The sequence below is a fragment of the Tachypleus tridentatus genome, chromosome 10 (genome assembly GCF_004210375.1).
Source record: "Tachypleus tridentatus isolate NWPU-2018 chromosome 10, ASM421037v1, whole genome shotgun sequence".
NCBI classification, from domain to species: domain Eukaryota; kingdom Metazoa; phylum Arthropoda; class Merostomata; order Xiphosura; family Limulidae; genus Tachypleus; species Tachypleus tridentatus.
Genome location: NC_134834.1, coordinates 85244382 through 85256533, shown reverse-complemented (window position 1 = coordinate 85256533; position 12152 = coordinate 85244382). Strand labels below are relative to the sequence as shown.

Here is a 12152-nt window from a genome sequence, read left to right as displayed (position 1 = left end):
GTTCAGTAATCTTTACTTATTCTATCTATACAATAATAAACGAATGTTTAATATTCATAATTCCTGAAATTATGTATGTGACATTTTTGCACATTCTGTTGTAACTATTTGACCCGTGACTTTATACAGTTGGTAAACAGGTTGTAGGTTTCTTGTAATTAATAAATGTGATAAAAGTTTTGATCTAACAAATAGATGTTGAAACTTTGTAGAATGGACGGTAATTACCTGTTGTGGAGACACAAGTGCAGAGGACGACGTTTCGAAAGCCTTCTGCCTTCAGTCTTATTTCTCCAACCCCGTACTCTTGGCTGTGGTTTCGCTACATAGGGACAGTGGGAATCTCGTCAATCCATTCATGCTCGTCACTAATTAGACGGAAGACTTTTGATACGTCGTCCTCTACAGTTGTGTCTTCGCAACAGACAGTGTACGTCCATTTTACAAAGTTTCATCGTGAATACTGTGCCTAAACAATCTATTAAAGAATACAAATAGATGTTTTCAAGAATAATCTAGTTTCTTGAATGGAAGTTAAATGTTGAAATATATAATAATTTATGAACTATTCGACGGGTGACCTTTAATAGGTTTGCAATGAGGTCAAAGGTCGTAGCCAGCATACTCTTAACAGCATAACAGACCACACAAATATTTTATTTCAAAATTGTGAAATATTAAAGAAGTTCTCTGTAAGTAAAATGTCAAATAAAGGTTTAGATTTTTCGTTTTGAAGAATTAACCAACGTTAAATGTTAAAATCGATAATCCTTTATCCGAAGGAGAAGCACTGTTTATACTTCTGACAAATATTTTTGTTACTGGGACTTTCCATCGTAATAATTTTGAAGAGGTATTCTATAAAATATCCACGTAACTTTATTCTAGTAAATCAAGAGCCTTATATTAATGGTAGTGTCCATATGATCTCGAAGATTAATTACGTACATGCACATAAAAAATATTTCATAATTTTTACTTTTAAACAAACAATGACGTGTCAACTAGTCTTTAAATATTCCAAGTCTCATGTTTTCTCTCTGTAAGTCTTAAACTCCTTTTGATAAACCATTATTCTAAGATAAACTATTAGATCGACATCTATCATTCATCATTATTACTTGTGTGTGTTTTGTACAGTGCAAGCTTTAACATAGACAACCACCTGGAGATAATTTTAATAACATCTGTATATCATGTACACTTTACCTAACGCTTTACATGCTTTGAATGACTGTGAATCTGAAGGACTAATTGTTTCATGTCCTGTAGATATGTTGCATGTTTGCAACTCACGTTTCTTTAATATCACGCAAAGTTTTACTTAAGGTTTTGTAATTCCCATAAAATTCAGGACTTGAATAGCTCGTGAAATGAATTTTAGAAAATTTGGAGAGATATAATAAAGATAATAAAATCATTACTTAGTTTTCGTTATCTAAACCTTCTTGTTTGTTTTTAGACGTTATACGGTTAAGCCAAAATCTGGCACGCTTTGGTTACATGTTACTATTTCATCATCTTCAATAATTCAAATTATGAACTGTGTGCTTCATTCGCTGGCTTATTAAAAACAATAAACCCTAATTGGCACAGCTGAACATGTTCTGAAAACTCGAGATAGTTAATTTGATATTCCAACCGCTATTGTGAATAGCTTCATCCAGATTTAGAATATCTATTTTTTTAACGTTGTTCAAAAAATTTCAGCGAGTGTAAAACTAAAGTAAGTGTTTTCCAGGGCACATAGGAGTTGACGTATTACTTCAAGTAGTGTTCATAAGCACTTAGTAAAAATACAATCACACCACTTACCACTCTGAAATGACAAAACAATGGCAGAAAAGAATAAAAAACATGAAATTCCTTTTCTAGGGCTGTTAAGTGACATCAAACCTGTTTAGTTCGTCTTGAAAATATTCTTAAGGATAATATGGACTCAGTAAACAGAAGCTTTCATAACCCTTTTGATTATACTGACAAGATTAAAATACCCTTCAAACCAATGACAAGAGTGGATTTCGCTATGGGTAGTGGCAATTACATATTTTCATGTATGGCGAGTTACTTATAAACAGCTGTCAACTGATAAATGTATGATATTAGTATGATTTAATCTACTAAATAGTTTACTAATCTCAGTTCCTTCAGCAATGTGTAATCACAAATGAGATAACGAGGTTTGTAAACTTTCATGAATATAACTTTAAGTTAGAGTATGTTTAACACTGTAGAGAAGGTTTGGTTCGTTTGTTATTCTGAAGCACAAAGCTATAGAATTTGTGCTCTGCCATCCAGTGCAGACTTACCTCTGGACCACTGAGGGTGTAATGCATAAACATGAAGAAACTATTGTATGTACACATACAAATTTATAGAGGGAAGTTAGAATAGCAGAATTAAAAATACAGCTTGTAATATCGTAATAAAAACAGTAAATATTTGTATATATATATTCATCACAGTAAAATTTATGATTAATAGTTTTGTGTCTGATTTCAATTTTCGCGCAAAGTTACACGAGGGCTATCTGCACTTGCCATCACCGCCAAGCTCTTGAGTTACTCTTTTACCAGCGAATAGTGGGATTGACTGTCACATAATAACGGCTAAAAATGCGAGCATATTTGGTATGAGAGGAATTCGAACTCGCGACCCTCAGATTACGAGTTGAGCCTCCTAATCACCTGGACATGGCACATCCGTTTATACTACAGAAAAAAACATGCAAATTATTACATACTGATTTGTAATTTATAATTATTATCACATTTTTCAAGTTATTTGGTCTTTTTATGTTTAAGGTTGAGATACACTACGTTATCTATACAACATTTATTTTCTGTTTTTCTGTATAATTTTAATTATGCTGTAAATGTTTTTAATTCAAGTTAGGCACCAGAAGTAACACTTGGTTATGCAACATTATAACTTATCCTATCTAAAGAGTTGGTACTAATAGTTAATGAATCTTCCCCTTAAATAAAATTTCTCTCCTGATACAAATAGCCAGAGGATCGCAACAGACAAAAATATATTTTGTCAACAATTGTTGAAAGCCTTTCACACGCTCGTAAAATATGTCCACACATTAACAATATAATATATCAAACCTTATAAAGGACTTTACTTTCAGAAAAGTAACTTCAGACTAGATCAACTTTATAGTTCATAAAACAAACTTGAGGGCGCTTTAATTATGAAAAATTTTCGATTTTTTTTAAATATATTATTATATTTTCTTAAATGTTTAGATATCTTAGGTGTTTTATATTTTCCTTAAAATTTGTAACCCTTTAAATATAACTCGTGTGAAGGCTATTTTTCATACCTGTTTGAATACACAATAGCTAATATTTTTTATGGTATTGTTGGCAGAATTTATCGTTGTGTTTTGTACCAATTTTTAGGAACACCGTTATGGCTTCTTCTCCACATAGCACCTATAAAAAACGAAAAGGACGTTGTGGTACTCTTTCTGTTGACCTTCAGAGACATTACAGCTCTGAAGCAGCCCTTAGAGGATGAAACAGCCAAAAGTAGAGTTCAAGGAATTAGTCGTTTTTCTTAGAGATACTGATTTTAATATATAATCTTTGTATGTGTGAGGAAGGTGCCTTTACATGTGTATACATTCTAATGTCTTATCTCAGTTCTTCAGTCTTCGAAAGTAGTGTATGATAAAAATGTAAATATCGAATTATAAGTTACTAAATGTTTAGTTTAAAATAATATGTTAATGTTGTCATACTTTTAAGCTAATCACAATCTCGAAAACAAATATGCAAACACAACTAATCAGAGAAACATTGAAATGAAGTGTATATAAATGTGCGTGTATGTGTATGTAATAATTTTATTATTAGTTGATTTTAAATATTAGTTGTTTTATATTTGAATTTAAAAAATGACATCTCTACTTTTTTAGACCTGGACATTGTGTTTTAATCTAACATAGGAAAAGCTTTTGCAGCAACATTTTACATTTAACATTTAACAACTAGAAATCATTCCTTTTGTTATTAAGAGTAAGAAGTTGGTATAAATTAAACTACTAACCAGTAAAGTTTATTCGAACTTATAAACACTTTCAATGCAAACAATTTCCTAATTATCAAAAGAAGAAAGACCAGAAATAATTATAAAAATAAATACTGTTATTATTATAGTAATTAATTTATTACACTTTTATTTACGATTGATTTCTTTATCGTAGTGCAAAACTTTACAATAGGCTACCTTTGATTTGTCCAGTGTGAGGAAATCGAGCCTCGAATTTTAATGATATAAGCCCAGAAACTTACAGCTGATCCACTGTAGAGATTTTATCTCGTCTATCTATAATATTAAAGGTTTTGCTATTCATTCTTGCTAAATATATTGTACTTGTGGACATAACAAATATTGTGATTCTAAATATGCATTTAAAAATTAATTAAACTTATTTCATAGAAGTTTAAGTTCTTTGTTTTTCTTTTCTAGGCTTAAGCAAATTTGCTCGTCTAGCCAGATCGGTCACCAGGAGTCGTTCTGTTATTGTTCAACAGTTTTCCTCACACCTGCCCGTTGTAAGGTCGGAGCATGTTAAGCAAACTCAGTTGGGCCATGTAGGTTTACCGTAAATGTAACACCAACTCACAGAAATATTTAGCATTGAAACTCAGTTAAAGGATTAAAAAGTAATTACATGAGACTAAACAACTTTGTATTTCGCATTTGATATTTTAGTTTAAAACAATTAGAACAGTTTAACTTACCAAACAAACTCTATAAGATTTATATGAATGTGAACAGTGAACTTAAGGTTTTACTTCCGCCTTTAAAGAGATGAAATCTAATGTTGAAATATTTTCTTATAAGCTATCGATGGACAAAAGAACAGCAAATCCTTACTTTATTTACGTTTCCAAAGTGTTTAAATGTTCAAGTTCACACTTTTAGAAGTTTTTTTTTTATGTTTGTTTTTGAATTTCGCGCAAAGCTACACGAAGGCTATCTGAGCTAGCTGTCCGTAATTTAGCAGTGAAAGACAAAAAATGTAAAGCATGATGCATAGATTAGCTCCCATAATTATACCTTCATCGCAGCTTGGTTGTCATATTACGAATAAGACATCGAAAGTAAATTATTTCTGTGCTTCTACAGTAAGAGCACTGGACTACCCGGAATATAATCTAAAGCAGCTCCTAGGCTGAGCTGTTTCTACACTAAAAGTATAGTGATGTTAATATTTCTGAGAAAACACGGAATCACACAAATCTATAACACAAAAAGAGCGCTGACGTCATACAAACGAATTACTCCTAAAAACGTGTGTTTTTTTTTTCGCATCTTTTCGGTCTGGTTTGGTTTGTTTGTTTTGAATTTCGCGCAAAGCTACACGAGGTCTATCTGCATTACCCGTCCCTAATTTAGCAGTGTACGACTAGAGGGAAGGCAACTAGTCATCACCACCCACCGCCAACTCTTGGACTATTTTTTTACCAACGAATAATGAGATTGACCGTCATATTATAATGCCCACACGGCTGAAAGGGCGAGCATGTTTGGTGTGACAGGGATTCTAACCCGCAACTCTCAGATTACGAGTGGAGCGTCCTAACCACCTAGCCATATCGTCCTTCTTTTAAAAAAGAAAACACATGTTTGTGTTACGAGAAGAAAATAATATGATGAGTTCTTTTTGTAAAACGATATGAAGCTCTCATCAGAATCAGAGATATTTTGATGTGTAATATTATTATACACGGTGTTCGGAAAGTCACTGTGCAGTTTTGTAATCATATGTCTATTCAGTCTATTTCAAGCCAGCAACCGATAGCGGTGTTTAGAAACAAAATAAGAAGGATCCAGGCCTGTATTGATGTCAACGGGGGTCACTTACAACATTGTTTATAATTGTCATTCATATTTATCTCCTGTATTCTGTATTGAAACATGTCTGTTAATAAATATATTGGTGCACAGTGACTTTCAGAACACCCTGTATTTTCTGATAAAAGGAGGAATTTCGGACTAACACAAAACAACGATATTTCTAGTGTAGAAAGTAGGTAAACCATTACTTTTTACTAAATTAGCCCTAGAATATTACCAGCTTTTTTCTGTAATACAACAGTATGAATAAAAAGCTCCATATTTTACTGAAAATGTAATGTACTTAATTTAAATTCATTATTCTACATAGAATGTTATGTACGAAGTCAGGAACTACATGAACATATAGTTATCAACTACTGAAATAGAAACCAACGTTATTTATACATTCAATAAACGGAATTTTTATTACCATATATAATTTCACCGTTATTACATTCTCTGTCTTTATACAATAGCGCATGGATAATTTTAAAAAGCTATTTCACAGGTAAAAGAACCTCTATTGAATCTATATTATGGGTTTTACTTATTTTTAAAATAACATGGAGACATTTGTATAATATTTTTATAATTTTATGCTGGATTCGTGGAAAATAGATATTACAATAATCTTTTAGGATTCCTTATTCGTTTGTTTGCGTTAGCGCATTACTACACAGTGGGCTATCTGTGAATTATCGTATTTGTAGCTAAGTGCATTGATACACATATCTATTTGTTGTGAAACCGCAGCTATCAAAGTTTTTGGCGTACAATCCCTCAGATTTATCGCTGAGCTACCGTGGCCCTCATTCACGAATCAGTACAAATGCACTATTTAATTTTTCACAGCAAGTATTGTATATTCATTGAAAAAATACATTAATATGTTTGCTATGGACGCCACGAAAGGTTGTCGAATACATATGCTGTTTGTTTCTAATCATCGATCTGCTGAACTAAACTAACATTTCTTTTTACCGACAACTGACACAAGATGCAATTATCATTCCATTAGTGTGTCAGTACATGATCATAACTAATTAATGTATTGACCCGTAGCAGCGTAATAATTAGGAGGGTCGTATCTTAGCAACGTAATCTCGTTACAGCGAAAAACAGGCGTAAACAAAACATGGCTTCAGTGATTATCAAACTGCTTTTGCATTATGTTATGTTATCGTTATTATAGTTACGTTTTTAGATCCCAAAGGTTAAAAAATAATAATAAACTTAGAAACTAAAAGATCTGTTAAAAATCTTCCCACTAACGTACGATTACTATTTACAATTCCGTTTCTCCTAACTTTTTGTTAGTTTGAAGAATCTCACACGATTATATGTTGTAGTTAAAAAATGCAACAGCTATAGTGTTAAAAAATAAAACAAGGGCACCAAAATATGGAATTTTGTTAATACCTAACCTTACATTACAATCCCTAACCCTAAAAATCTTAAGGTGAATAAATGCACTTGTTTAATGATGGAATTAATTTTTGTTTTCTGTTTGTTTTTTTAATTTCGCGCAAAGCTACACGAAGACTATCTGCACTAGCCGTTCCTGACTTAGCAGTGTAAGATTAGAGGAAAGGCAGCTAGTCATCACCACCCACCGCCAACTTTTTGGCTACTATTTTACCAACGAATAGCGGGATTGACCGTCACATTATAATGTCCCCTCGGCTAAAAGGGCAATAATGTTAGGTGTGATGGGAATTCGAACCCGCGATCCTCGGATTACGAGTCGAGCGCCCTAACCACCTAGTCATGCCGGGCCAGCGCTTATTAGTCAGCTGTCATAATTTATTTTTAAAATTTATGACGTATTTCAGTTCATTAATTCTACGAATTAACAATGCCCCTTCGGTGGCATAGCGGTATGTTTGCGGACTTACAACGCCATAAACCAGTTTTCGATACTCATGGTGGGCAGAGCACAAACAGCCCAATGTGTAGCTTTGTGCTTAAACTACAAACAAATAAAAACAAAACATCATAAACAATTTTGTTTATGCGACTATGAAATGTAACAGTATATTTAAGTAGCTTTGCAGTATTTTAACATGAATACTCCTAAACGTATTAAATAATTTATCTACACTGTCACCACTTTTTTATAGTTTTTTAAACCTGTAGAAGTCTTAGATAATTGAGCCAAAAACTTATTAATTAAAAAAACAAAAAAACGTGGTGACATTCCAGATAAATTACTTGATACAAATAACAATAATGAATTTGATATTCAGCCTTTCTCAGTATTTCTACACAAAGTTAATAATTTGGATATCACAGGACAAATTATAATTTAAACAGCTACCTTCCGTTTACACTGTGTATTACATCATTTGTCTCAGACATGTATAAATTTTTTCACTATAGGCAATAAGCTTGAATCCAGATGTCACACTACAGTACCGCCAAGAAGCTCCCAAAACTCCCCCACACATTCTTCTCCATTACTGTGCTTTTAAGGCAACATGGGACTGGATAATCCTCTGTTTAACTTTCTACACCGCTATCATGGTGCCCTACAACGTGGCTTTCAAGAGTAAGAGCAGTGAGGACGTCAGCTTCCTCGTGCTTGACAGTATCGTCGATGTCATCTTCTTTATCGACATTGTCCTCAACTTCCATACAACGTTTGTAGGACCAGGCGGAGAAGTTGTCTCCGACCCCAAAATCATCAAGATGAATTATCTCAAGAGTTGGTTCATCATCGATTTACTGTCTTGTCTCCCCTATGATGTGTTTAACGCCTTTGACCAAGATGATGATGTAATTAACTCATTTTGTTTTGTCTGTGAAGCAATCTAAGTTTCGATTTTATTTTTACTTACTTTCACTGGTATCGAATAACAATTTTCTTAATCGACTCTCATTTACCACAAATAAATGAACTCTATATGGTTTTTTGTAGTAAAGTATTAACGGCAAAATAAGCATGTTCGGTTTTATCTTTCCTCTGTGTGTGAATAGAAAATAATTGAACCACCTCTGTAAAATTCAGTCCTAGTTTCTAACAACAGTTTCCAGTGTTGTTTCTTTCGTGTACTGAAAGTTAGGATAATATTTGCCTGAGTTGTAATGGAATGAGAAAATATACTATATAATACAACCATATACATGCATGTGTGTGTGTGTGTGTGTTACATACGTAGTTCTTTTAATTATTAATTTTTACGAATTTCATATTAGAGATGTGTAAAAACGGTAGAAGATAAACTCAGAAGTCTTTATGGTCAGTACGAGAACTCTTTAGCCAAACTGGTTGTATGGTGTTGTTTATATGTACAGATTTAAACTCTATAAAGAACTTAAGTAAAAGAAGGTTGAATAATTTTTGTAACGAAGTTTGATTTTTGTCAAAATATTAGACCTAATGTTTTCTTTACTTTTCCAGCTCTCGGCCGCACTGCAACTGCGCATAACACTATGAATGCACCATTCATAGTCATTATTATTTTATTAGTGTTTGATGACTGTGTACGTGTTAAGTAAAATAGATGTCCTGTTGCGTTTCACTTATGGCAGTTTGATTTTGTAAACAGAGTATTGGAAGTCTCTTCAGTGCTTTAAAAGTTGTGAGACTGCTCCGACTTGGAAGAGTTGTACGAAAACTGGACCGCTACCTGGAGTACGGAGCCGCCATGTTGATACTTCTGTTGTGTTTCTACATGCTAGTGGCTCATTGGTTGGCCTGTATTTGGTACAGTCTTGGTCGAAGTGACGCAGAAAATGGGTTTGTTTACAGTTGGTTGTGGAAACTTTCGAACGTTACCCAAGCACCTTTTTACTTCCATGTTTCGAACGAATCGTTTGAAACTGAATTGATTGGAGGACCTCCAAGGGGTACTATGTATGTTACTGGCCTCTATTACACTATGACGTGCATGACAAGCGTTGGATTTGGAAACGTTGCAGCAGAAACCGACAATGAAAAAGCTTTTACCATATGTATGATGATAATAGGAGGTAAGTTTAGTACTTTACAGTGTACATTTTATTCTCTATAATGAAATTGGTTTCAATAACATTTTAGGGCGGTTTAGATTGTATTTATATGTACTCTTGTGTGTGAAAACGTGGATTATCAGCAGGAATTCTGAAGGTACAAAGTATTTCAGTTTCTTCACTGAGGACTTTATGAACTGACATAAACATGGTAACCCTAAAGATCTGATGAGGATACGAGCATAGGACAGTAAATTGGTCTACTGCACAGGTGCAATCCTTTGATCATTATAACTACTTCAGCTCCACCGCTCGAGATATTTACCAGTTCTTGAAAGTTAAATACATTAGAATCTTAAATGGAAATATATTTGGGCATTTAATTTAGTAGGAACGTTATGAAAGTATTTTCTGAGAAATAAAGCCAAAACAAAATTAATCGAATCAATTTAGAGACGTATCTAAATTTTCCCTTTAACAATATAACAAACTTTACAAAATCACAACGGATTGTAAATGTTTAGGTTTTGTACATCATTTTACGGTGCATTACAACAGCAATTTACGTCGACGTATTTTTTTTAAAGAATAATCCACTCTGTCCGGTGTAGATAAAATTCATAATTCCGTTTCTGCGATTGATATGTGAGATATAGCTTATTGTGCAGCTTTGTGCTAAATAATAAACCAAATGAATAACTCAATATAGTTGTTTGGCACTAAGTTGCATGCATAGTGCGAATGACTGTCGTAGCATCGGTCGAGTGCGAATTCAGACTCAAACTGGTTTCACATGATTGTTCCGTGTCTGATTTGTTTGTTTGGAATTTCGTGCAAAGCTACACGAGGGCTATCTGCGCTAGCCGTCCCTAATTTAGCAGTGTAAAACTAGAGGGAAGGCAGCTAGTTATCACCACCCAACGCTTGGGCTACTCTTTTACCAACGAATAGTGGGATTGACCGTAATATTATAACGTCCCCATGGTTGAAGGGGCGAACATGTTTAGTGTGACGGGAATTCGAACCCGCTACCCTCAGATTACTAGTCGAGTGCCTTAACCACCTGGCCATTTAGGGCCAGTGTTCCGTTTCTGAATAGAACAAAAGAGAATCCATACTAATGTTCTTGTAATCCAATTGTTTACCCGTTTTCGTAGTGTTCACGTAACATTACTTGTGAATTTATTATATTTTAAAATAATATGAGTTAAGCTTCAAGTGGCTCAGCGGGTAAGCTTAAGACCTTTTACACTAAAAACTGAGATTCGATACTAGCGGTAGGCACTTAGCAAATAGCCCCTAAAATACAACCGAAAACAAAACAATACATGGATTAGATTTTTGAAATCTTGTTTAGGGGAAAAATTAAAACTTTGCCAGAAGAAAAGGGAGGGGGAATATGAAACTAATATTGTGAACATATGTTAATTTTAGGACTTAAATTTATATTTGTTATTTTATAAAACGTAGCTTATTAATATATCTGTGTGTGAACTATTAGTTCAGTTATTTTAAAATTATAATTTATATCTTTGCCACTCGAATGGTTCTAGTTAAAAACGTTGATGATAAAGATTTTTATATGAAAATTATACATATATAATTGAAATATTGATTACCTTGTGGTGTACTTATGGTATTGACCTAAGTGTAATGTTGGTACAGGACGAATGAGATTTGACATAACGTTTTTCATTCTATTTCTTGACTATAACTGTCTATTATCAAGTAACAGTGAACGTAGCCTTTGCGCACCTTGTTCCTATTATCAGAAGTTAAATATTCAATATAATGTATTCACACAGTGTACATCAAATTTTGCGTACAGAATGTCTATTTATCAGGAAGGATTAATTTTTGAAATGTGGTAGTATATGCAAAGAGACTGTGGTATTAAAAATGTTATTTTAATTCTAGCTTTGCTATATGCCACCATATTTGGCCATGTGACGACAATCATCCAACAGATGACGTCAGTCACAGCACGTTATCACGAGATGTTGAATAACGTGCGTGAGTTCATGAAGTTGCATGAAGTACCAAAAGCACTAAGTGAGCGGGTGATGGATTACATTGTATCTACTTGGGCAATGAGCAAAGGGATCGACACGAAAATGGTAATAAAGGATTCTTTCAAGACAGTAACTCAGTTTTTTTGTCTTATAAGAAACTCCTTTTATCCTTTTCATTTACATCATGAATAATCCAAACGAGATTTAAAACATTTTAAAACACGTTCCGACAAAAGAAACTGAAACGTTGACTTTATGTTTAAAAATAGATCTACTAAAGAAATATAACATCAACAATAGGTCCCGTTTTGAAACAGATACAACATTTTA

The 12152-nt window shown here is 33.4% G+C and overlaps 1 protein-coding gene across 1 annotated transcript in view; it reads left to right on the top strand.

Moving 5' to 3' along the window:
• LOC143229775 (potassium voltage-gated channel protein eag-like) overlaps positions 1–12152 on the top strand; it is a 118420-nt gene that overhangs the window by 76213 nt on the left and 30055 nt on the right. The window contains exons 3-7 of the mRNA XM_076462531.1: positions 3411–3539; positions 4483–4607; positions 8239–8634; positions 9408–9831; positions 11728–11927. Of these exons, the coding sequence (XP_076318646.1) occupies positions 3411–3539; positions 4483–4607; positions 8239–8634; positions 9408–9831; positions 11728–11927 (1274 nt within the window). The remainder of the gene's footprint in view (positions 1–3410; positions 3540–4482; positions 4608–8238; positions 8635–9407; positions 9832–11727; positions 11928–12152) is intronic.